This window comes from Monodelphis domestica, chromosome 3, assembly GCF_027887165.1.
Source record: "Monodelphis domestica isolate mMonDom1 chromosome 3, mMonDom1.pri, whole genome shotgun sequence".
NCBI classification, from domain to species: Eukaryota; Metazoa; Chordata; class Mammalia; order Didelphimorphia; family Didelphidae; genus Monodelphis; species Monodelphis domestica.
The window spans coordinates 20144478-20171993 of NC_077229.1; the positions used below are offsets into that span (position 1 = coordinate 20144478).

The following is a 27516-nucleotide window of genomic DNA, read 5'->3' on the forward strand; positions in this document are numbered from 1 at the left end:
TGGAGTTTTATGGTGATTTAATTACAACAGGAGGAAGAAATTAAAAGAGGTAGAGAGAGAGAGAAGAAAAGGAAAGGGAGTTAGCTCAACCGCTCCAGCTCAGGCTGAGCCAGAGGCAGGAGCTAAAGGGTTTGGTCTGGGAGCCAAAGGGAAAAGGCAAGTCAGTCCTTATCACTCACCCACATGACCAATTGAAGGAAAGCTGTCTGAGGGGCTCCTCCAAGCTCGAGCTCCAGGATTGAACTGGCCTCTAGCCCTCTCCACAGGAAGTCCTGAGAATGCCAGAGGCTATACTCTACCTCACTTCCTGCATCTCACATGTGCCAATGGTGGCTCAAGCTTGGCTTAGGACAGCCCAGGGGGGCAATCAGTTGTTTCTGATTTGTCATTAGCTAGCACATACCCGTGTAGAGTGGGTGTGCACATTCCTGGGTGCTAGAACAAGCAAGGTGGAGGAAATTTAAAATTCACAATAGAGGATTATATACCTTTTCTTCACCCTAGAATTTTGAGAGGAGTCACCTCCAAACTCATATCATTGTTGTTGCTCAGTCATTTTTGTTGCATCCAATTCTTCATGATTCCACTTGTGGTTTTCTTGGCAAAGACACTGGAGTGATTTGCCATTTCCTTCTCTAGATCATTTTAGAGAAAAGGAAACTGAGGCAAAGAGGGTTTAAGTGACTTGCACAGGGTCACACAGCTAGGAAATAACTGAGATCACATTTGAAGTCAACTCTTCTTGGCACTTTATCTACCCACTGTGCTACCTAGCTGCCCTAACTCATGATCCAATCACCCCAAGTCATGATGCCTGGGGCCAAAACCCTTAGAGTTCAGGTCTCCTCTCTGAAAGTGTCTGATCTGGTAGTTCCCAATGTCACCTTAATGTCAGAGCTACAGATGAGACCTTGCCCAACTCGGAGTCTTTGGGTTATTGACAATCTTCTCGGGGTAGGGTTCTGCTCTATAAAGTCACTTAAGGAAATCTGGGGCTCTCTGAAAACCTCTTCCTTTGCACTGAGGTCATCAGGGTCCTTCTGTTACTGCCATCTTCCCCAGTCCTGGCCTTGGCCTTCCCATGTCCACTTACCATTACCTCTTGCAGCCCCGCTATTTAAATATCTTCATTCCCAGAAGACTAGTCATTCAAGTCTTCCTCTGGAGATGCCAATGCAAAGCGTCTGGACATAGTTGAAAATGGAATCCAGAGTATTTATCCCAATAACTGGGGCTAATACATCATGGAGAAACCCTGTTGGGATTTTTTCTCCCCAGTCTCAGTCGTTACACAGATAAAACAGAATGAGATCATTATACTACATCAGAGGCTACTCCTTCCATCTAGGGATAATGACCTTTAAAAAACTCTTCCAGCGCTACCCAATGATTCAAATCCTGCTTTTGAGTGAAAGCTTCTCGGATCCAGTCTCATTTGGTTGACCATTTGGAAGTCACCCAGTGACGTTTATGAGGTAATGCTTGGACCTTGACCAATTTTACTCTGTGCCTTCCCCAAAGGGTAGGATGAAGACAGAAAAAAGCTGGCCTGACTTGGAAGGTAGAAGTCAGACTTTATTGTCTTGTCAGCTGCCTTGAGTGGTTGGCCCAAAGGTTAACTCTGCCCTACTTAAGGGATAGCCCATGTGCATGCTTTTGAGAAGGTCAAGTCAGAAATAACAGAGAGAGGGGGCAGCTGGGTGGCTCAGTGAATGAAGAGCCAAGCCTAGAGATGGGGGTCCTGGTTTCAAATCTGGCCTCAGACACTTCCCAGCTGGGTGACCCTGGGCAAGGCACTTGACCCCCATTGCCTAGCCCTTACCACTCATCTGCCTTGGAACCAATACACAGTATTGATTCTAAGACAGAAGGTGGGGGTGGGGCTAAGAAAAGAAAGAAAAAAAAAACAGAGAGAGCTGACTAGGGTCAGGCAGCTATCAAATTTGCAGGAATTTCCTGATGTACCCCCATAACTTGGTGATCCACAGATTGACCCCAAGTTCAGTCATGTACTGGATATCAGGAGTCACCATTTTCCGGCACAGTTGCTCATACTGATGACTGATGTGCTTCTTTAGGTTATAACCAAGAATGGTCTTTGCCCCCATTGCTTGCCAGGGCTGCAGCGATGGTTGCTTAATGTCCTTAGCCTCCACTGCATGCTCCCCATCAATGCAAATTCTCTCCATTCGCTTATTCTCCCGCCTCAGGTTGGCCACCTCTCGGGCCATGCGCTCCCGCCCAAAGGCCTCCACCTTGCGCCAGAAGCTGGCATTGAAGTGGCGGTAGAGGAGTGCGTCCAGCTGGTTCCATTCGGTGGCCCGCTGGTACAGCTCTCCGGTCAGCTGGGGGACGGCAGAGGCCCGGCGGGCATTGAGCTTGAAGTAGAGAATATCTTCCAGCTCCCAACACATGAGGTCCTTCAGCAGCACCAGGGACTCATCAAAGTACTCTTGCAGCATGACCAAGTGGAACCTCTGTTCCACCTCCAGGATGTGATCTTCTACCTGGGGGCTGCGGGGGTCCAGTTCATTATTGTAGCCCAAGTCAAAAAAGAGCAGGTTGTGAAGAAATTGGGCATTATAGCCTTGGGGGTTATAATACTGAGTAGGGTTCTGCAGGAACTTGGCCAGCTTGTTGTGGCCCGTGAGCTTCCACGTGAAGGGCACCACCATGCCAAAGTAGTGAAAGGAAGACTCGAAGAGATGGGCCGGGTCCCGCAGCACTGTGATGAACGTGGTATTGGGGGCCACCAGACTATGCACTTCGGAGTAGAAGAAACGCATGTGGTTGCAGATGATGTTGAAGCAGTCCCCTGGCTGGTAGTTGTGCACGAGGGTCCGCCTGAAAAAGGTCGGATAGTTAAAGTCGTTATAGCCGCTGGGGAAGGCAAACTTGAGGTGGTGTTTCTGGCCAAGGCGGAAGAGGATGTTGAGCAGGGTGCTGCTGGCCGTCTTGTGGGTCTTCATGAACACAATATCTAACTTTGGCCAGCAGGAGTCATTTGGGATGTTGGTAGGTGAGGTGGGTGGAGAGGAACAACGGGCTGGAGCTGGGGACCTGTTGAGAAAGAGAGAATGGAGAGACCCATTGGCAAGAAAGCTAAGATCGTGCTTGACTCATCACATGTGACTTTGGACAAGTCCCTTCCCCTTTCTAGGCCTCAGTTTATTCATGTGAAAAGTAAGGGATGTGACCAAGAGATATTATCTTTAATGGAGGAACACTAGAAACCTTTCAAATAAGATTAGGGGTAAAATAAGGGTATCCATGGTGACTGCTATTTTATATATATAGCTCTAGAAATTAACTGAGTAAAAAGAACTGAGTAAACTGAGTAAAAAGAAAAAAGGATCAAAGATATAAGAATAGGGAAACATCTTCAAACACGGGTCAAATAATGGTTTAATTTGAGAACTATAGGGATTCAATAGTCAAATATTATAATAAGTTCCACTTAGAGATATGCCATTATTAGAGATGGGCACATCCTAAAAATGTTTGAAGAGAACAGAATACGGATGATTACATACCTATGGCTAAGGGGAGGATTGCTAAATAAACAAGAAGTAGAAATGGTTATGTAAGAGAAAAGTCCATTTGGATTATATAAAATTGAAAAGTTTTTTTTATAAAAGAGCAGCAGTGCATCTAGAATCAAATGAGAAGCAGTTAAATGAGAAAACTTCTTTGCACCCATCTCTATAAGAAGTCTTATAGATATTCTCGACTTCCAGGTAAACATGACAGCAACCTAGACGTGAATCACTTCATCTCCCCAGCACCCAACGAAACAGACTACCTTAAAAAGAACATAAAAACCATCTTCAGAAGAATGGAGGGACTCTACAGTAAGGCGCAGCCCTGAAGGTATGTGGGGGGTTGAACATTTCCACAATATAAGAAGGAGAAAAAGCTCGCACCCAACCGTGAACTGAGATACCCTCCCCCACCTCACCTACAGAACCAGAGTCGGGACCAGCATGCCCACCAGAGACAGGGAGTGAGCTAAGGACATCCATGGAGTGATTGTGTAAATCTTGAAATCTCTCAGACTTGTGAATGTTAAAAATTTCCCCATCGGGGAATTCTTAATTGGAACAAATTCCCTACTGAGAAACATTTCCCATTTTGATGTGAGAACTTGCCAGGATCAGAAATGGGAGGACCTCTACTCCACCCGTACTTAAGACTGCTTTAGGGGAGAAAACTCATTGCTAAACAAAGAAAGTACTTGGATCCATGCTTATGGTGCGGCAAGGAATTCTTTGAGCCATGCCTGTTTTTAAAATTGATACAATGGGATGCTAGGTACCCATATAGGTGGGGCAACTTGTAAACTACTTAAACCTAAAAGGGTGATAACTGATTCAGAGGTTTTTTTCTTAATGAAATTTGTCGACACAGCAGCATTTTTTTCTGACTTACTAAAGAGATTAAAACTACTCAGCTGTGAATTCAAAATGGGCGGTCCTTTAGAAACATCTACAGTGATTGGTAGATGTAAGGACTTAGGGGAGGTGACAGAGGAAATTTTGCCCTTAAAAATAAGAGCTTGGATCTCTTTAAGGATATCTCGATTTCTGAATCTCATTCTGAAGGAGAGCTCCTTGAGGAGCTCCTCTGAGGGGCTCTGTCCCTCTGGGGTAGGAGCTCTGGAGGCTCTTGAGAGAGGCCCTTTGAAACAATCTCTGGCTGGAAGACTCTTTGAGGAAGGACGCTGGCCTGGTGTCACTAGTATCCTTGTTTAGTCAGACCTTGTGGTGAGTGTTAAAAAAACTGACTGATTTCTCTTTTAAGACTCAGGTCTAGGCCATATTGGCTTGAGGCCCTTCATACTTATTCCTTTCTTACTCTCTCTCTCTCTTTCTTTGATTACTCATTGTATTGTTAATTAAAAAATCTCTATAAAACCCAATTGACTTGGGTATTTGAATAATTGGGAATATTTCCCTGGAGACCACCTTATATTTGATTTTAAAACCCAAGACACTGTAGTGAAACATATTTCTGCGGTCAAATTTACTCACCCTCTCTTATATCTATCACAATTTATATCTTCCACTATTTTAGCCACTACAGTTTAAGACCTCAACCATTTTAAATCTCACAGTTTATGACTCTCATTCTGAAGGAGAGCTCCTTGAGGAGCTCCTCTGAGGGGCTCTGTCCCTCTGGGGTAGGAGCTCTGGAGGCTCTTGAGAGAGGCCCTTTGAAACAATCTCTGGCTAGAAGACTCTTTGAGGAAGGACGCTGGCCTGGTGTCACTAGTATCCTTGTTTAGTCAGACCTTGTGGTGAGTGTTAAAAAAAACTGACTGATTTCTCTTTTAAGACTCAGGTCTAGGCTATATTGGCTTGAGGCCCTTCATACTTATTCCTTTCTTACTCTCTCTCTCTCTTTCTTTGATTACTCATTATATTGTTAATTAAAAATCTCTATAAAACCCAATTGACTTGGATATTTGAATAATTGGGAATATTTCCCTGGTGACCACCTTATATTTGATTTTAAAACCCAAGACACTGTAGTGAAACTTATTTCTGCGGTCAAATTTACTCACCCTCTCTTATATCTATCACAATTTATGTCTTCCACTATTTTAACCACTACAGTTTGAGACCTCAACCATTTTAAATCTCACAATTGGGGGGCACACCAAGTTCCTTGGGAATCGATTAGGACTGCCAGGGATCTACCCCTGAGAGCAGTTACACAGGAGACCCCTGCGCACTGGACAGCACAGACCACGTGCGCTCTAGCAATCTGCGGTGGCTGCAGAGACTCCGGAGGTTGCCTGAGGCAAAAGCCCCACTTTGTAACTCCACAGAAAACCTGCCCATCTCACTCAGATTTCTGACTAAAAAGGAAAGGGAAAAGTACCAAAGGGATTGCTCGTTGTGCCCAAGACCAACCCTCCAAGAAGAACAGGAAGAAAGTGACTCTTGAAAACTTTTATGGAGGGAAAATCCAGGCTACAGAGGAAAAAGAGGATGAAATTAAAACAAAATCAAAACCTTCCCCCCCAAAATGGAAATTGTCCACAATCTCTGAAAGAACTCAAATTGGAGCTTATCCATAAGATGTAAACCTCCTGGCAAGAAAAATGGGGAAAAATTCAGAGAGAGGTCAACAGTATGATAGACACAACTCCCAATTGGAGAAACAGTTGGAAGCCTCAAAAAGCAGGGCAGACAAAACTGAAAAGGAAAACCAGTCTTTAAAGACCAGAATTAGGCAACTGGAAGAGAATGATTTTGCAAAACAGCAAGAATTAATAAAGCAAAGTCAAAAGATGGACAAATTAGAAGAAAACATAAAATATCTCACTGACAAGGTGACAGACCAGGAAAACAGAGGAAGGAGAGACAATTTGAGAATCATTGGTCTACCTGAAAAACCAGAGATAAACAAAAATCTTGATACCACACTACAAGAAATCATCTAAGAAAATTGCCCTGATGCTCTTGAACAAGGAGGCAAAATAGAAATTGAAAGGGTTCATAGAACACCCTCTATACTAAATCCCCAAAAGACAACTCTCAGGAAGTAATTGCCAAATTCAAGAGCTTCTAAGCTAAGGAGAAAGTCTTACAAGAAGCCAGAAAGAGACAATTCAGATACAAAGGAGCACCAATCAGGATCACACACAAGATCTGGAAGTGTCCACACTAAAAGACCACAAGGCCTGGAACACAATATTCAGAAAGGCAAGAGAACTGGGTCTTCAACCAAGAATCACCTATTCGTCAAAACTGACTATATACTTCCAGGGAGAAGTATAGGCATTCAACAAAATAGAAGATTTCCAAGTATTTGTAAAGAAAAGACCAGAGGAAAGTTTGATATCCAAACACAAAGAGCAAGAGAAACATGAAAAGGTAAATATGAATGAAAGGGTAAAGGAGAAAAAATGTTTTTTTTCTTTTATTCAAACTCTCTTCTATAAGGACTACATTTAGGTCAAATTATATATGTTAATATACGGGGAAAATGTTATGTGTAACTCTCTCAAAAACTGTATGCATTATTAGAGTAATTAGAAGAATCACTCATAGGAAAAGATTGGGTCATTAAGATGATATGGAGGGAAAAAAAAGAAAGAAAAAGGGAGGGGGGAATTGATGATGGTACCAAGATATACTTGAAGAAATAGAAATAAATTAAATAGAATAACCTTTGTCACACAAAGATACACACGGGAAGGGGAGGGGAAGAATTCTCTTATAAGAAGGAGAGGAAGAGAGTGCTAATTGGTGTTACTTAAATCTTACTCTCAGTGAAATCAGCTCTGAGAGGGAAGAGCATATAGATCCATTGGGATCTTGAATTCTATCTTATCCAACAGGGTAAGAGAGAAGGGAAAATTAAGGGGGGTAGGGGTAGGGGGTACAAAAATGGAGGGAAGGAGAGGGGGAGGGAAATTAACAGACCCTAAAAAAAGAAGGGAGCAAAAAGGGAGGGACCAGAAAGGGAAGCATATCAAGGGAGGGGACTAGGGGGACTGATTTCAAGTAAACCACTGGTTAAAAAGGTTATAGCAAAAGAAGAAAGGTCAGAATTAGGGGAGGATATCAAAATGCCAGGGAATTCACAAGTGACAATCATAACTTTGAATGTGAATGGGATAAACTCACCTATAAAACGTAGACGAATAGCAGAGTGGATTAGAATCCAAAACGCTACCATATGTTGTCTTTTTTTTTTTAAACCCTTACCTTCCGTCTTGGAGTCAATACTGTGTATTGGCTCCAAGGCAGAAGAGTGGTAAGGGCTAGGCAATGGGGGTCAAGTGACTTGCCCAGGGTCACACAGCTAGGAAGTGGCTGAGGCCAGATTTGAACCTAGGACCTCCCATCTCTAGGACTGGCTCTTAATCCACTGAGCTACCCAGCTGCCCCCCATATGTTGTCTTTAAGAAACACACATGAGGAGGGTAGATACTCACAAGGTCAGAATTAAATGTTGGAGGAAGACCTATTGGACCTCAACTAACAGAAAGGAGGCAGGAGTTGCAATCATGATATCTGACAAAGCCAAAGCAAAAATAGACCTGATTAAAAGGGATACATCCTGATAAAAAGGAGTATAGACAATGAGGAAATATCACTAATCAACATATATGCACCAAATGATATAACACCCAAATTTCTAAAGGAGAAACTAGGAGAATTGAAGGAGGAAATAGATAATAAAAGTATACTAGTGGGAGACCTGAACAAACCACTATCAAATTTAGATAAATCAAATCAAAAAATAAATAAGAAAGAGGTAATAGAGGTTAATGACATCTTAGAAAAATTAGAGTTAATAGACATATGGAGAAAAATAAATAGGGACAAAAAGGAATAAACCTTTTCAGCAGCACATGGCACATTCACAAAGATTGACCATACACTAGGTCATAAAAATATGGCATACAAATGCAGAAAAGCAGAAATAATAATATAAATGTAACCTTTTCAGATCAGAAGGCAATAAAAATAATAATGAGTAAGGGTACATGGAGAGCCAAATTAAAAATCAATTGGAAATTAAATAACATGATACTCCAAAATCAGTTAGTTAGAGAACAACTCATAGGAACAATTAGTAATTTCATTGAAGAAAATTACAATGGTGAAACATCCTTTCAAACCTTATGGGATGCAGCCAAAGCAGTACTCAGAAGAAAATTCATATCCTTGAGTGCATATATTAACAAATTAGGGAGGGCAGAGATCAATGAATTGGACATGCAAATCAAAAAACTTGAAAGTGAGCAAATTAAACCCCCCCCAAAGAAAACCAAATTAGAGATCCTAAAAATTAATGGAGAAATTAATAAAATTGAAAGTGATAGAACTATTGAACTAATAAATAAGACTAGAAGCTGGTACTTTGACAAAACAAACAAAATAGACAAAGTACTGATCAATCTAATTTAAAAAAGGAAAGAAGAAAAGCAAATTAACAGTATCATACATAAAAAGAGTGACCTCACCTCCAATGAAAAGTAAATTAAGGCAATCATTAAAAACGACTTTGCCCAATTATATGGCAATAAATATGCTAATCTAGATGACATGGACGAATATTTACAAAAATATAAATTGCCTAGACTAACAGAAGAAGAAATAGAATTCTTAAATAATCCCATATCAGAAAAAGAAATCCAACAGGCCATCAAAGAACTGCCTAAGAAAAAAATCCCCAGGGCCTGAAGGATTCACAAGTGAATTCTATCAAACATTTAAAGAACAGCTAATCCCAATACTATACAAACTATTTGATATAATAAGCAAAGAGGAAGTTCTACCAAATTCCTTTTATGATACAAACATGGTACTGATTCCAAAGCCAGGCAGGCCAAAAACAGAGAAAGAAAATTATAGACCAATCTCCCTAATGAACATAGATGCAAAAATCTTAAACAGGATACTAGCAAAAAGATTCCAGCAAGTGATCAGGAGGTTCATTCACTATGATCAATTAGGATTTATACCAGGAATGCAAGGATGGTTCAATATTAGGAAAACCATCTACATAATTGACCATATATCAATATGCAAATCAACAAAAATCACATGATTATCTCAACAGACACAGAAAAAGCCTTTGATAAAATGCAACACCCATTCCTATTAAAACACTAGAAAGCATAGGAATAGAAGGGTCTTTCGTAAAAATAATAAACAATATATATCTAAAACCATCAGCAAACATCATATGCAATGGGGATAAACTAGATGCATTCCCAATAAGATCAGGAGTAAAATAAGGATGCCCATTATCACCTCTATTATTTAACATTGTACTAGAAATGCTAGCAGTAACAATTAGAGAAGAAAAAGAAATTGAAGATATTAAAATTGGCAATGAGGAGACCAAGCTATCACTCTTTGTGGATGATATGATGGTCTACTTAAAAAGTTCTAGAGAATCAACTAAAAAGCTAGTGGAAATAATCAACAACTTTAGCAAAATCACAAGATATAAAATAAACCCACATAAGTCATCAGCATTTCTAAATATCTCTAACCCATCTCAGCAGCAGGAATTAGAAAGAGAAATCCCATTCAAAATCACCATAGACAATATAAAATATTTGGGAATCTATCTCCTGAGACAAACACAGGAACTATATGAACACAACTACAAAACACTTTCCACACAAATAAAACTAGATCTGCGCAATTGGAAAAACATTAACTGCTCATGGGTAGGATGCGCTAACATAATAAAAATGACCATCCTACCCAAACTTATCTATATATTTAGTGCCATACCCATCGAACTTCCAAAAAACTTTTTTGGGGAATTAGAAAAAATATAACAAAATTCATTTGGAAGAACAAAAGATCAAGGATATCCAGAGAAATAATGAAAAAAAAAAGTGAAGGAAGGCGGCCCTGCAATCCCAGATCTCAAACTATACTATAAAGCAGTGGTCATCAAAACAATTTGGTACTGGCTAAGAGACAGAAATGAGGATCAATGGAATAGACTTGGGGTAAATGACCTCAGCAAGACAGTCTATGACAAATCTAAAGACCCCAGCTTTGGGGACAAAAATCTACTCTTTGATAAAAAGTGCTGGGAAAATTGGAAGACAGTGTGGGAGAGATTAGGCTTGGACCAACAGAATGACCTGAACATAAAGAAGAAAACTATAAGTAAATTAGGTGAACACAGAAGAGTATATATGTCAGATCTTTGGGAAGGGAAAGATTTCAAAACCAAGCAAGACTTAGAAAGAGTCACAAAATGTAAAATAAATAATTTTGACTACATCAAATTAAAAAGTTTCTGTACAAACAAAACGAATGTAACCAAAATCAGAAGGGAAATAACAAACTGGGAAACAATCTTCATAACAAAAACCTCTGACAAAGGTCTAATTACTCAAATTTATAAAGAGCTAAACCAATTGTACAAAAAATCAAGTCATTGCCCAATTGATAAATGGCCAAGGGACATAAATAGGCAATTTTCTGTCAAAGAAATCAAAACTATTAATAAGCACATGAAAAAGTGTTCTAAATCTCTTATAATCAGAGAGATGCATATCAAAACAACTCTGAGGTATCACCTCACACCTAGCAGATTGTCCAACATGACAGCAAAGAAAAGTAATGAATGCTGGAGGGGATGTGGCAAACTTGGGACATTAATTCATTGCTGGTGGAGTTGTGAATTGATCCAACCATTCTGGAGGGCAATCTGGAATGCCCAAAGGGCGATAAAAGACTGTCTGCCCTTTGATCCAGCCCATGTACAAGAATATTCATAGCTGCTCTCTTTTTGGTGACAAAACATTGGAAAATGAGGGGATGCCCTTTGATTGGGGGATGGCTGAACAAATTGTGTACATGTTGGTGATGGAATACTATTGTGCTCAAAGGGATGATGAACTGGAGGAATTCCATGGGGACTGGAACAACCTCCAGGAAGTGATGCAGAGCGAAAGGAGCAGAACCAGGAGAACAATGTACACAGAGACTGATACACTGTGGTACAATTAAACATAATGGACTTCTCCATTAGTGGTAATGCATTGATCCTGAACAACCCAGAAGGTTACAGGAGAAAAAACACTATCCACATCCAGAGGAAAAACTGTGGGAGTAATAACACTAAAGAAAAACTACTGCTTAATGACATGGGTTGAAGGGGATATGAATGGAGAAATAGACTCCAAATGAACATCCTATTACAAATACCAACAACATGGAAAGAGATTCTGATCAAGAACACATGTGATACCCAGTCAAACTATGGGAGGGGTGGGGAAAGGGGAAGGAGGAAAAGAAAATGATTTTTGTAACCAAGGAACAATGTTTGAAATTAAAAATAAAAATTCAATAAATACCTAAAAAAAGAAAAAGAAAAAAAGAAGTCTTATATACAAGATCTAGTTCTCTCTATTTATGTCTATCTACAGTTATATCTGCCCATATATATGTGTATATACATGAACTAGAATCATTCCATAATAGATAAGTAATCAAATATATGAATAGACAGATAGGAGATAAGAAAAGCTTTGGAAGAACTCTATTTTTTGAAAGACATATCCAGAGTCCAGTATCAAATGAGGTATTTGGAAAGTGTTTAACACAGTGCCTGGTACATAGTAGGCATTGTACAAATACTTATTCCCCTCCTTTCCTTCCTTTAGTAGAAAGAAGTATCAAGTATAGTCCATCCACCTCTACCCTCCAAAGCAATGCCCACCCATATTACAAAGTCAATGTTGAAGGGACTGTGGAAAGACAAGTATGTTGATGAAATTGAGGATTGGTCTAAATGCTTTAGAAAACAATTTATAATCATTCTAAAAAAATTTCAAACTGTATATATTATTTCACCCTAGAGTGATGTCATTTTGGTTCTTCTCAAGTAGGAAGGACAACAACCAAGTCTTTCATCCAGTAATACCACTACTAAATATACCCCCAAGGAGGATAGAGATGGAGCAAAAGGTTCCAAGAATACAAAAATAATGCTAGTTACACTGACAAAAATATTTTTGGCAGTATTTTTTTCAAAGTAGCAAAGAATGGAAATAAAGATGTCCCTTCTATTGGGGAATGACTGAACAAATATCAATTTAATAGAATCTTAGTGTGCTATGAGAAATTAAGTATGTGAAAAATTCAAAGAAATTTGGGGAGATTTATATGAAATGATGTGGAAGAAAGTAAGAAAAACCAGGAGAACAATTCCCATAACAACCACACTCATACAAACAAGGCAGTGTTCAATAATGACCTTAGAGGACTGGTTTGATGCATGATATTATCTCTTGGTGGCAGAATATGAGTGTCAAATGAGTCATGCCCAATTTCAGATTTAGCCAATTTGTTTGGCCTGGTTCTATCTATTTGCTATTTCAAAAAACTCTTATCTCCTGTCTTAGAATCAATACTAAGTATTGGTCCCAAGTCAGGGGAGCCACAAGGCTTAAGTTACTTGGGTTGTTACTTGCCCCACATCACATGAGACTGTATTTATTTGTTATCAGGGTGAGTCATTGGGGGAGGGGAGTAAAAGTAATGTTTAAAAAAGATGATCAAGAAAGCTTTAATAAATACACCAATAAACAAAATGAGGGAGTTTAGGATAGACAGTTCTTGCTGAGTTCTACCATTCTTTGTTTTAGATTTCTAGTTCTAGCTTTAACAAGCTGTAGTCTCAGAGCCCCTTCAACTCTGACTACATTCTACATTCTACAGTTCCTTCCAGTGCTGACAGTCCATGTTCTGTGCTTCAAGAGTCCTTTTAAGTCTAATATTGCATATTTGGCGTTCTAAGGTTCTGGGAAGGTTTTTCTCCCTTTTATCTTCTTTTTTTCTATGAAGCTTTTACTCCCTGTGTTCTAAGTTACCTCCAGCTCTGCTCTCGGCTCCCTTTCAGGTCTGACATTCTATGTTCTAAGTCAGACCTGTTCCAATTCTCTACATTCTAGTTTCATTTCCAATGTTCTATGTACCTCTTACCTCTGTACCTCTTAGCTCTGACATTTTGTCTTCTAAGTTCTCTTCCATTTATTCCATTCTATGTTCTATGTTCCAGGTCTAACAACCAGAGAAGCCTCAGCCTCTTCCTCCTCCCAAAGCTGTCTCGACTATGGTGGATACAAGTGCTCCTTCCATGGTCCAAAAGACATTGTCTTTGAAGTGAGAGGCCCCCTTCTATCTGGCCCCCTCTAGGAGTTTCTTGATTGAGGAGAGTTCTTGATCTGTGGGGTCAGTCTTGAGACAAGGAGACTACCCAAGCCCCACCCTCTACTTCTCACTCACTTGGCCATGAAGACTTGCAAGGATGCATAGGAGTAGAACAGCAGGAGGAAGCCAGTACAGAGACATCCTAGAATGAGCCACTTCGCCATACAGTGCCAAGGTTTCCTCCAGGATGGCATCTCAGTGACCTGGGGGACAGAGAGTGAGAGTTAAAGGCAGCAGCTATGAAGTTAGCACAGATAATCACAATGACCACTCACCTTATAGCTATCAAAGGATGTGCCCTCTACTGTCACATTTGAGCATCACAATGGAAGAAATTCAAGTGTAGGGAGACCTGGAGGGGGGGGCTTTGTTACTGGCATATATCTATGATGAAGACAAAGCTATGTATGGATGGCTAAAGGAAAAGTCACACAACCTTGGTGACTGAGTGACAAGTTTATGTGAATGGAATCTTAACTGGGCCTCCAGTGTAACAAAACTATTCTCTCACATGTCTCTAATAGGTTGACTTTCCTTCTCCTTCTCCCCCTTCCCTTCTCCTCTTCCTCTACCTCTTTCTCCTTCTCCTTTTTCTTCTTCTCCTTCTCTTCCTCCTGCTTGTTCTTGTTCTTTTTGTTCTCCTTCTCCTCCTTCTTGTTCTTGTTGCTCTTGTTCTTGATCTTGTTCTTAATCTTCTTCTTCTCCTTCCCCTTCCCCTTCTCCTCTTTCTCTTTCTCCTCCTTCTCCTCCTCTTCTTTCTCCTCCTGCTCCTCTTCTTTCTCCTTCTCCTTCTCTTCCTGCCTCTTTTGTGCCCTCTGACAACAATCCTGATGGAACTTTACTCCACTGCTGGAATTTTTCCACTCAAGTAGCTCATAGGACTTCCGTGAGCTGAGGACTTTAGGGTTATTTTCTTTTCCATGGCCCCTGTAGCATACCAGGTATATTAGCATCTCAAAAGTATGATTGGTGTATTGATATTGTATCTTATGTGTTCATATACCACACTCATGGTCATGTTACTTATTGATTATTGAATTTCCAAATCTTCAGTCCAAAAGACAAAAGAATTCCTGAGCAGGACATTATTTGCCACAGGGTCCTAGCTCCCAACTTGTTAGACCACGTTCCTTACCAAGTCACGTCTTTGATTAACCTCCAATTCTTTGATTAAATGATTGTCAATTGAGTCAATGTTAAAACCTATGCCATGTCACATGTTCATTAGCTACCTCTCACTCCACATTCCTAAACTCTCCAATAAAAGTTGGAGGACCTGTGTAGAGCCCTCTCTCAATTCCATCAGAGGGCCACGCACAATGGAGCCCATATTTTTTAACTCCTTGTCTCTGAGTCTTTATTCCTTTGTCTCTCTCTTTCTCTCTATCCATTTTCCCTCAGTTTCCAATCTCCTTCTCAAGTGTCCACCCACGAGAATATTAATATGTAACTACAGGGGGTTATAGCCCCTAGCTTCTGGTAATCTGTTTGTTTAACCTTGGAGTTGAATCAATTTACTGAAGGTTCACTTTAAATTTGGGGGGGGGGGTTATTACTTGATCTAGTTCTTATTCAATCATTGCTGGAGCAAAAGTGGGAGAGTTGGATCCTTTGCAACTTTTCACAAGGCCTTCTTACCTCCTTGTGCTGAGCTGTTGTGTGGCTGTTCACTCAGCTGCTCTTTAACCATCCACTTTCTTCCTGATCTTGTCTTCTCCATAGCTTTTCAGGACCCTCTTCTCTCTCCTTTCCTTTCTGTCTGTTTCTCCCTTTTCTTCACTGTCTCTCTGTCTCTGTATGTCTCTATCTGTCTGTCTTTCTCCCTCTCTCCCTCTCTCCTTCTCTCTGCCTCTCTGTCTCTGTCTGTCCGTCTCTCTCTCTCTCTCTCTCTCTCTCTCTCTCTCTCTCTGTTTTCCTCTCATCTATTTGACCACTCCTCCTCTGTCTCCTTTGGGGGATCTTCATCCAAATCATACCCATTAAATGTGAATGCCCCACAGCGCTCTGGGCCCTTCTCTTTTTACTATCCATCTTAGTGATCTCATCGGCTCCTATAAGTTCAAATATCATCCCTATGCAGATGATTCCCAGATCTGTAGCTCTAAACTCTTACCCAACCTTCAGTATCACAACATCAACTGGCCTTTCTGACATCTTGAATTGGATGCCCCCAGATATCTCAAACTGAAAATGTACCACATTATATTTCTCCCTAAACCCTCACTTCTTACAATTGCCTTAGTACTAGAGGACAGGAAGGTAGTTCAATGGATTTACAATCAGGCCTAGAGATGGGAGAGAGGTCTTGGGTTCAAATGTGACGTCAGATACTTCCTAGTTGTGTGACCCTGGGCAAGTCACTTAACCCCTATTGCTTAGCCTTTACCATTCTTCTGCCTTGGAACCAATACACAGTATTGTTAAGGTAAGGGTTTAAAAAAAGAAACCAAAACAATTGTCCACTTACTACTGTCAAGGCCACTACCATCCCTTAGTCATCCAAGCTTGCAACCTGGATGTTATCCATGAGTCCTCACTCTCTTACTCGCCATATCCAATCACTTGTTAAATATTTCTAGCTCTAAAGCATCCGTTTCTCCTCTGCCCTGACACCAGCCTAAGGCACTCATGCCCTCACCCCTGGACCACTGCAGTAGCGGCTGGTTGGTCTTCCTGACTTGTACTTCTTCCCATTCCAGTTTTTCCTCTACTGAGCTGACAAAATTATTTCCTTAAAATGGGAGTCTGACCACGTGGCCTCCCGACCCAACAAACCCCAGGACTGCAGGGTCAAATCTTCACAACTGGACCCCCTCCCACCATTCCGGGCTTCTGACCCGTTACTGGTCTCCACTGACCTCCGATTCATCAGCATTGGCCTCCCTTCTGTATCCCGCAGAGAACATCCCATCTTCTACTTCTCTGCCTTTCCCCTCATCTCCAATGTTCTCCCTCCTCGCCTCCTCACACCTAGAACCCCCTTCCTCCTAACCCTCCCTCTTGGCCTCCCTGGTCTTATGGAAGCCTTGGCTCAAAACCAACCAAGTCCTTCCATGTATTGCTAGTTTCTTCCCACTGAGGTTACCCCTAGCTGTACACACACACACACACACACACACACACACACACACATACCCTATAAATACTTTGATGTACTGTGTTACTTGCATGTAATCTCTCCTATTAGAACTCCTTGAGGTCAGAAACTGTGATTTTAGTAAAGCCCCCATTGCCTCCTGTCTTAGACTCAGTATTGTGCATTGGTTCCAAAACAGAAGAGCAGTAAGGACCAGGCAATGGGGGTCAAATGACTTGCCCAGGGTCACACAGCTGGGAAGTGTCTGGGGCCAGATTTGAACCCAGGACCTCCTGTCTCTAGCCTTGATGCTCCATTTACTGAGCTACCCAGCTTCCCCCAAGGGATGTACCATTTACATAGTATGTAACCCCAGACTTCAGCACAGTATGCCTGGCACATAGGAAGGACTTAGTCTTTGACCGTTACTTGATTAACTAGCTGGGCAGATGAAAGCAGTTCGTTCTTTGCATTCCTCAGCCATAGGAATCTGGTAATAACCACTGTTCAGCAGATAATCTGGCACTTTGGTGGTGCAATGGACAGAGCACTGGACCTGAATTCAAATCCAACCCCAACACTTACTAGCTGTATGACCCTGCACGAGTCACTTTATCTGTCTGCCTCCATTTTCTCATCTGTAAAATGGGGGTCATAATAGCACCTGCCTCCCAGGACTCCCAGGAAGCCCAAATGAGATAATAATTGTCAAGCTCTTAGCACAGTGCCTGGCATAGAGTACCACTATACAAATATTGGCTCTTAGCTCTTAAGATGATCTCTGATATCATCCATATCAGACAAAAAGATTTTTCCTGGACTATTTCTGGAATAGAGGAGAGCTGGTGAGCTCCACGTGGGCACATCCCACTTCCCTCTTCTGCAGTGACTTCTTTTGAAGCTTCTCCTGTACCACTGGGCACAGGGACAAATCCCAAGGTCGAGCTTCTCTAGATTCACATCAGGAATTAAAGAGCCAGTGAGAAGCTCAACTGGACCTTCCCAACGCGCATATTACACTGATCTCATCCCAGGGGCATCTCTGGTCCTTTCTGGTTTCAAATCCTTCATCCCATCTTCAGTCCCATAAGTGGCACGTATCCCAAATGCCAGCCTTCGTTCCCTTAGGAATATCAGCATTCTTGAATGGCAGCATTTTCCCCAGACTGTGCTAACATTGCACTATTGAGGCACAGTACCAATATTTAAGAACAATTCATTTTTTTTGAGCATTAAAAATGTTTTTATTAGAAGTGCTTAAATCATAGTTGCATTCAATGTTTTAATTGAGGTTGTTTAAAAGTAGATAATTCCCTAAGAAATTGTTATCTTTATTTCAATCATCTTGTCATTTTATCGTGCTCAAGTTTAACACACACACATACACTCATGCGTGCATAAAATAAAAACTTGCTTGGGGCTCTTAAATTTCAAAAGACATGGCTCCTGCTGTACTGAAGCGAAGCCATTTGAGGCCGAGCTTTAAGGCGTTCAGCTTCCACTTCTCAAAAGAGGTCATCGTCATTTTTAATGATCATGTTTTGCAATTGTTGATCACCAAACATTTGGGCCAGATTTCAACACAACGAGTACTTGGAGAGCATTGGCAAAATATCAGTTGTTTGCAGATTGTCAACATGGTAAACTAGATGGCCCAGTGGATAAAGTGCTAGACCTGGTGCTAGGAAGAACTGAGTTCAAATTGGACCTCAGAACCCTGGGTAAGTCACTTAATTTCTGCCTGCCTCACGAGAAAGATTATTCTTAATACTGATTATTTGATCTAACGTTAATCAGGAACATTCCTTTTCACACCCAAACACCCAAACCTCACCCCATCCTTTTGTCTCAATAGCCCTAGAAATGTCCTTGTATTCCTTCAATAATTGGGATCATCAAAATTGAGAATGTCAGTTCTCCTCGTTCCCGTAGACAGAATGGGGGGATCCCCAGCAGGGGGATGGCCGTGTCCTTGGTTTCTTCCATTAGGAAGCACGATGGAAGTCAAACTTAATCAGCTGTAACACGACTTTTCCATGGATATTCAAATCTTGTGATTGGGCAGAATCTGCAGCTTGGCATCCTCCCTGTTATTGACAATCAGCCCTTCTCCGGCTAAGACATACGCCCTTGTGTCGTGTAGGTGTTTCCAGGGTGTACTCGTGGCTATCCAGCCTCCTCTCAGTGGGAGTTGGGCACCAAACCTCTGTCAAGGCTAAGGTGAGAGCTGGCCAAAAACACGTCTGGGGCTCGAAGGAGACGCCCTTCCCCATTCCTCGGGGAGGAAGCAATTCCCTGACTGGATTGGAACTTGAGCAGCAGATCCCATCAGGAAAGAGAATCCTTATTTCTGATTCCCCAAACTGGCAAATCCTTATCGGTGTGGCTCTGGGCATCTTTGACTTGTTCACTGGTCAATCCATTTAGGTAGGATGAAGCCCTGAAACCAACCTCACCAGCTCATAGAGACTCAAAAGAACTTGTCCTGGCCTGAAACTGACAACCTAGCAAGAATTCGTCCCATGGGGGGCAGCTGGGTAGCTCAGTGGATTGAGAACCAGCCCTAGAGATGGGAGGTCCTGGGTTCCAATCTAGCCTCAGACACTTCCTAGCTGTGTGACCCTGGGCAAGTCACTTAACCCCCATTGCCTAGCCCTGACCACTCTTCTGCCTTGGAGCCAATACACAGTATTGACTCCAAGATGGAAGGTGAGGGTTTAAAAAAGAAAAAAAGAACTCGTCCCATGGCATTCTGTGGGTAACAGTTTTGGTTGCAACTTAGAAGATTTGGCAATGGTCAAATATTCAGATCCCAGGTGCGAATCCTGGACTGGCCCTCCAAGGAGCTCATTCATTTCTCAAGGGAGATCTTCAAAGCAGGACTTGGAGATGATCCTTTGGAGTCAATTTGTTTTAGCTTTCATGGAGAACCCTAAAAAAATGGGGTGCTAATAAAAACAAATGCCAAGAGCATGCCACTGGGGCATTTCCCTGGGTGGGGAGGGGTTGGGGCTGTGGAAGTCCTGTTTTTCCCTCAGTGAGCAAAGAGTGGTCCTTCATGAGGCTGGTCTCCATCATTTTAGAAAGCCGAAAAAATGATATTTTCCATTTAGAACCCAGTAGGCCTGCTAAAGTACTTTCTCCTGCTTAGTTGAATCCTTTTTTTGAACTCTTATTTCTGTCTTGGTATCAATTCTTAAGCAGAAGAATGGCAAAGGCTAGGCAAATGGGGTTAAGTGACTTGCCCAAGATCACTCAGGTAGAAAGTGACTGAAGCCAGATTTAAAGCCAGGTCCTTCCACCTCCAGGCCTAGCATTCTATCCACTGTGCTACCTTAGCTGCCCTAAAGGCACCATCTTTGCTCCTGGGAATCAAAGGGGCTTCAACCTGGTTCCCCTAACCCTTCAGGTCCCTAAGGAGATGTAAAAAATTAATGGAGCACAATTTGTCTTCTTGTGTGTGTTGTGGGTATGTGTATGTGTATGTGTATGTGTATGTGTATGTGTATGTGTATGAAAGAGAGACAGAGAGGGAGGGAGAAAGGGAAGGAGAGAGAGAAAGAGAGAGACAGAGACAGAGACAGAGAGATAGAGACAGAGGCAAAGACAGAGAGACAGAGACAGAGAGAGACAGAGACAGAGACAGAGACAGAGACACAGAGACACAGAGACACAGAGACACAGAGACACAGAGAGTCAGAGACAGAGAAACAGAGACACAGAGACAGAGACAGAGACAAAGAGAGAGACAGAGAGAGAGGGGAAGGAGAGAGAGAGGGAGAGGGAGAGGGAGGGAGGGAGACAAAGAGAGACAGAGAGAAAGACAGAGAGAGAGGGAGAGAGACAGACAGACAGACAGAGAGGGAGAGAGAGAGGGGGGAGGGAGAGGGAGAGGGAAAGAGAGATGGAGAGAAAGTATATGTGTGTGACAGACTGAGAGAAAAACAGTGAGAGGGAAGAAGGGAGGAGGAGAGAGAGGGTGAGGAGAGAGGGAGGAAGGGAGACAGAGAGAGACAGAGAGAGAGACAGACAGAGAGACAGAGACAGACAGAGAGGAAGAGGAGAGAGAGAGGGAGAGGGAGGGAGAGAGAGAGAGAGAGAGAGAGAGAGAGAGAGAGAGAGAGAGAGAGAGAGAGAGAGAGAGAGAGAGAGAGAGGGAGGGAGGGAGGAAGGGAGGGAAGGAGCAAGAGGGAGAGAGGGAAAGAGACAGAGAGAAAGTATATGTGTGTGAGATACAGACTGAGAGAAAAACAGTGAGGGGGGGAGAGAGGTAGGGAAGAAGGGAGAGAGAATCACAGAGAGAAAGTGTATGTGTGTGGGAGACAGACAGACAGAAAGAGACAAACAGAAAGACAGCAAGAGAGAGAGGGAGGGAGAGTAAAGCAGTTGTTTTTCTCTTCAAAAGAGAGGAAAGATGTTATCTTTGGCAGCTGCATCAGTACTGCTAATGTGACAATGTCCTATAATTTAAGACTTTTATAGGATTGTAAATGATATTATTCTGAATCTAATTCTAGGTATGATCATCAAGAAGTTCTATTGAGTCAATGATTCATGGTGTCAGCAATTCTATGGGGGTGACATTTTCTGTTCTGTGTTAAAAGAATTTTTGTGTAATTACTTACCTTAGAGAAGAATGGTTTCTAGTCCATCTTGAGTTTACCTTAAAGAGACAGCTAAGTGGATTTAGACTGGCTGTTTAATATAGGAATAACACTTGTATATAGAGCATGCTCTGAAATGCAAGCACATCATGCAAGGGTTTGAAAAGGATGTGTAAGCAAAGGTTAGTAACTGAATGTGTTTGATACAATTTGGAATCATTTCCCTAGATTATTTACAGCTCCCATTCTAAGTCTATTGTTGCAATGAGAATTAAATAAGCATTTGGGGGTAAATTCATTTGTGGGACTATCAAACTTAAACATAGAAGCCACCCATTTGCAAAAAAAAGTGTTGTTATCATTGAGGTATCACCTCACACCTAGCAGACTGGCTAACATGACAGCAAAGGAAAGTAATGAATGCTGGAGGGGATGTGGCAAAGTTGGGGCATTAACGCATTGCTGGTGGAGTTATGAATTGATCCAACCATTCTGGAGGGCAATCTGGAACTATGCCCAAAGGGCGCTAAAAGACTGTCTGCCCTTTGATCCAGCCATAGCACTGCTGGGTTTATATCCCAAAGAGATAATAAGGGGAAAGACCTATGCAAGAATATTCAGAGCTGCGCTCTTTGTGGTGGCCAAAACTGGAAAATGAGGGGATGCCCATCAGTTGGGGAATGGCTGAACAAATTGTGGTATATGTTGGTGATGGAATACTATTGTGTTCAAAGGAATGATGAACTGGAGGGATTCCATGTGAACTGGGAGAGCCTCAATGAACTGATGCAGAGTGAAAGGAGCAGAACCAGGAGAACATTGTACACAGAAAGTAAAAAATTGTGGAACAATCCAATGTAATGGACTTTGCTACTAGTAACAATGCAACAAACCAGGACACTCCTGAAGGTCTTGTGGAAAAGAATGCTAATCACATTGAAGAGAAAGAACCATGGTATTAGAAATGCAAAAGAAAAACATGTGACGTCAGTTACCACACATATATATGGGTATGTGATTTGGGGTTTAGGCTTTAAAAGATCTCTCTATAGCAAAAATGAATGATAAGGAAATGGGTATCAAGTGACAACATTTGTACAGCCCAGTGGAATTACTTGTCAGGTTTGGGAGGGGGAGGGAAGAGGGAAAGGAAAGAAAATCAATCATGTAAACATGGAAAAATATTTAAAAGTTTAAAAAAAATTTAAAAGTTTAAAAAAATATTTAAAAGTTTAAAAAAATATTAAAAGGATTTTAGGTTAGAAAAAGATATGTTATATATAATTTTTGAGTTGCCATTCACTTTGGGTTTTGCATATAACAATATATGTAACATAGCAATAAAATGATACCTATGATTTATTATAAATATGTCATAAATTATAATAAATATTCCTATCCAAGAAGAAAAAAAGTATTGTTATCTATGGGTTCATATATAAGACTAGCTCCTTAGCAGAATCTCTCTCTCCCTCCTAAGGGGGGGGGGGTTGAGTAGCTAAAAATGGATAATTCAAGTAAATAATTGAAGTGAAAAATTTTTGGAAAAAGTAATAGGATCAGATGATAATATATGTCAAATATTATTATATCTAGTGCAATACAAGGCACTGAGATTGTTCTAATGCTAAGATATACAAATTGGTCAATATCAGAAATTTTAACCAGAAAGACTCATTCTATAAATGACCCTCATAAATTCTTTTCAATTCTCCTTTTGGTCTGTTATTGGCAGTCTCTAGGTTATGTACCTGGTTTAGATAGAGATAAAGAGCAGCAAGGGGTATAGAAGATACAAATTCCCTCATGTAAAAGTTCATAAATGGATGTTCTTCATAGATAATCTGATTAGGACTACAAGGTTCGAGTCAATTCTCACCATATGTCCTAGCTAGTGGTGAAGCAAAACTTAGAGTGACTATATTAAATTGTATTACGATTTATTTTGCAAGAGTTTAGCAGAAGATATCCACCAGTGATTTGGCTCAGGGAAGCAGATGTGCCAGAGAAACTGCTCCAAGAAATGACATAGTCCAGAAGGGGGGAATTTCCAAAGGACCAGATGGCAGCTGTAGAAGATGATCAGACTCTGAGCCCCAAGATATGATGGACCAAAGAGTGGAGGTTTGGGTTACTCATCCCTTTCATTTCTTCTCCATGCTCTGTTATTTTTTTAACCCCTCACCTTCTGTCTTGGAATCAATACTATGTATTGGCTCCAAGGCAGAAGAGCAGTAAGGGCTAGGCAATGGGGATCAAGTGACTTGCCCAGGGTCACCCAGCTGGGAATTGTCTAAGGCCAGATTTGAATCTAGAATCTCCCATCTCTAGGCCTGACTCTCCATCCACTGAGCTACCCAGCTGCCCCCTCTGTTATTTTTTAAGACCTGCTTGTTGAAGGGGGACTGTTCCCAATGGCTTTTATCAATGCATCAGCAAATTTCTTTTTCAGTTTTTAATATCATGTTAAAACACCTAAACCTTCTGGTAGAAACCCTTGATAAAATGTTGGTCATACAAATTAGTGATTCAGGGGAATAAGAAAATTTTTTCTTAATATTGTTATCTTGATTTCTAATATTAATCTGTAATATCATTTTTCAGGTGAGACTTTGCCCCCATTCCTTTGTCCAGAAGTCCTAGGAATGTCCTTGTATTCCTGACCCCAGAGAATCTTCTATAACTGGGATATTAAGATTGAGAACGTCAGGTCCACTCTTTCCTGTAAACAGAACTGGCTCTAGTCAAATAGATCCAGCAGGGGGATGGCTGGGCCCTTGGTTTCTTCCATTATGATGAATGACTTAGCCAGATGTACACGACTTTTCCATCTAGATCAACAGGGATATTAGAATCTTGTGATCAGGCATCTGCTTGCCCCTACCACCATGAGAGGATGGAGAAGGGGCTGGAAAATAGGAGCCCACCTCCTCACGAGATGGACTCCAATTAGAGATGCTTTGGGCCATCTAGGGGAGGGCTAAATAATGAGCCTGTGGAAATGTACTTAAGGGGGTAGCTGGGTGGTCAGTGGATTGAGAGTCAGACCCAGGAATGGGAGGTCCTGAGTTCAAATCTGGCCTCAGACACTTCCCAGCTGGGTGACCCTGGGCAAGTCACTTGACCCCCAGTGCCTAGCTCTTACCATTCTTCTGCCTTAGAAGCAATACATTGAATACAATACAAGTATTGATTCTAAGATGGAAGGTAAGGGTTTAAAAATAAAAGAAATGTATTTAAATGACTCAAAACTGGATGATTTGTCTCTGATCACCAAGAAAGTCTAATCAATTCATTCATTTTTCTTCTCTGGAACTCAATCTCTTGACATTTGACTTGTCACACGTTTTTCACTTGAATAAATGGGAACAAGAATAGCACGTACCTTCCAGTTGTCATGGGGATCAGATGAGATAATATTTACAAAGCTTTGAAAACCTTAAAATAATAGTCTTTATTATCAATAATTACATTCTTTATCAATTAGTTAAAATATTAATCATCATTAACAAACATGCAAATAAACAATTATAGCAACGATGGCATTTCACTTGCACATCCACAGGAGATATGGGTGTTCATTTGGATACTGTCAAACAATAAGCATCAACATCCAGATGTAATATGGACATCAATGCAGAGCTAATGATCAAACAAGGAAAGAAGCTAGAGAAGCAAAACAAGGAGCAAAATAAAAGAAAGCCAAGCAAAATAAAATGTCAAATGATAACTTTAACAAGAGACAGAAGAAAATCAAATTTAACAGCCATGTGGGATATTGAAAGGACTGGAAAATAGGAAGGCTGAGCCGCTGTTGGGCATATCTAAAAGATAGTGGAGAATGGAAGAAGTAGAACATGGTGGGGGCAGCTGGGTAGCTCAGTGGATTGAGAGCCAGGCCTAGAGGCAGGAGGTCCTGGGTTCAAATCTGGCCTCAGATACTTCCCAGCTGTGTGACCCTGGGCAAGTCACTTAACCCCCATTGCCTAGCCCTTAGCACTCTTCTGCCTTGGAGCCAATACACAGTATTGACTCCAAGATGGAAGGTGAGGGTTTAAAAAAAAAAAAGAAGTAGAACATGCCATGAGAGAGAGAGAGAGAGAGAGAGAGAGAGAGAGAGAGAGAGAGAGAGAGAGAGAGTATAGGAAGCCAGGAAGTCTTGGGTTCAAATTTTGCTTGAGAAACTACTAGAGGATGTGCCATTGGGGCAAAAAGTACTTAACAGGGGAAACAAATGTTAGGAAAAACATTGGTCCATAAAATCAAATGCAGGGGCAGCTGGGTAGCTCAGTGGATTGAGAGCCAGGTCTAGAGATGGGAGGTCCTGGGTTCAAATTTGGCTTCAGACACTTCCTACCTGTGTGACCCTGGGCAAGTCACTTTACCCCCATTGCCTAGCCCTTACCACTCTTCTGCCTTGGAGTAAATACAGAGTATTGATTCTCAGATGGAAGGGAAGAGTTTTAAAAATCAATAAATCAATCATAATATCAAATGCAGGAAGAGCTCTCAGCCAGACAATCTTGATTCTGTTCTCCTGCCTTTATCAAGTGCCAGGTGCCAAGGAGGGAGTGTTTTGTGAGTTTTTCTTTTCTTTTTCAATCTGGGCATGAATTTTACCTGTTTCTCCAGACAAGTGGGAAAACCTGAGATGGTTTTCCTCAGACGGCTCCTAAGGCTAAGTGGACTGTGAAGGAAGAAGGAGAGAGGATGCTCTGAGAACAACAATTTCAGCTTTCTATAGATTATGAGATCTTGTTTGGCCAAGTCCAATGTCAGGAATTAAGAAGCATGTTGGGGTTGCCTCCCGGGACAAAGCAATAGGAATTGTTAAATATCTCATTAAGCTAGATCTTGGATGTTTCCAGCTCTAAATCCATGGTTGTATGAACTCAGTGAATCTCTCTCTCCTCCCTTTCCCCTCACTCTATAATTTTATAATTATTCAGAGGACAGTGTCACAGAAATGACTTTCTAACAGTGAAAGTTCAGGTCCAGAACTCTATCCACTGGGTCACCAAACACTGAGCTATCTAACTGCCTGGGACACTAGAGAAAAATCAGTTCAACCAAAACAATGACCAGCATTTGTTATAACAGCCCATTTTCCTGAGACCCCCTAGCCAAATCTCTGGTAGAGATCATTTTCATTGGTTGAGAGAACCAGTGAAATTACAGGTGAAAATTTGCTCTTTCATGTGTGACTCTTCTTTGAGATACTGGAATGGTTTGTCATTTGACAGATGAGAAAACTGAGGCAAACAGAGTAAAGTTACTTGCTCAGGGTCACACAGCTAGTAAGAATCTGGAGTCAGATTTGAACCCAGCTCTTTACTCCATCCACAAAAAAAGACTGTGCAGTGGTTGCTAAGGATGGGCTTGGAGTCTGAAGGACCTCTCTAGTCTCTTCATGCTTCAGGCAACTTATTGAGGCTGGTGTTGCAGAAGAGGGGTCTATTGCACTGGTAGAGGGCATTTCCACACTGAGAATGCCCCGCAGGTCTAGGTTTTCCTCCCCACCACCACCCCCACGTCAATACATGTCCTACCTATTCCACAGAGCTGTTGTCAAGACGGTGGAGCATCAAGAGAGGAGTCCTGGAGAAATGTAAGTCCTTCCGCAGTCTCCCTCAGTCGCCCCTCCTCTCCCTGGTGGGGCCCCGGGAAGAAAACTTTCCGCTGCTCCCCCGTCATGCCCCATGCCCAACAGCCACCAGAGTGTCCCGGGAGGGTCAGAGACACCGTGAACCGTACATGCCAGGCTCCGTTCCCGAGCACGGACGGCAACTGCCCTGAGGGGAGTCGCCTCCCATTCACACATAACTCCCCCATCGAGCCGGGCAGGGGCAGGAAATGCCAGCCGGCGAGGAGCCCTGGGCATCCTGCCAGGGTCAGCTGCTCTCCCTCCGTCCTTTGACGCGAGGCAGAGGCGCACGTTGTCGGATGGTCCCCGTCCTTGGCAGCCTCCTCTAACAGCCCTTTGGAGCTGGGAGGAGCCCGCTGAGGACGTCTAGTCCATCCCGGTCTGCGGTGGGGACAAAGGAGAAAGAATGTAGCCAGGATGGCCCAGCTAGCGAGAGGCGGAGGAGGGACTCGAATCGGGAGCCCCGACGCTACGCCTGGGGTC

General features: G+C 41.9%; 1 protein-coding gene across 2 annotated transcripts; it reads right to left on the reverse strand.

The window, feature by feature from the left end:
* LOC100618314 (galactosylceramide sulfotransferase-like) lies at positions 1-27253 on the reverse strand. Of its 2 annotated transcripts, XM_056821494.1 has the most exons (3): positions 26939-27253; positions 13785-13912; positions 1-3060 (listed from the first exon to the last, which is right to left on the reverse strand). In XM_056821494.1, exons 2-3 carry the CDS (start codon positions 13901-13903, stop codon positions 1938-1940), a joined length of 1242 nt encoding a protein of 413 aa, XP_056677472.1. In that variant the 5' UTR covers positions 13904-13912; positions 26939-27253; the 3' UTR covers positions 1-1937. The 2 variants fall into 2 exon arrangements, with proteins under 2 accessions (XP_056677472.1, XP_056677473.1); XM_056821495.1 differs by lacking the exon at positions 26939-27253 and having other exon boundaries at positions 13785-15593.
* Between the last annotated feature and the right edge of the window lie 263 nt (positions 27254-27516).

What these genes read in the sequence shown, in the direction of transcription:
- LOC100618314 (XM_056821494.1), bottom strand. Translation starts at nt 13,903, where the DNA reads ATGCCATCCTGGAGGAAACCTTGGCACTGTATGGCGAAGTGGCTCATT. An exon ending in TTGCAAGTCTTCATGGCCAA is followed by an intron (nt 3,061 to 13,784) that starts GTGAGTGAGAAG and finishes CTTTCTCAACAG; the next exon opens with GTCCCCAGCTCCAGCCCGTT.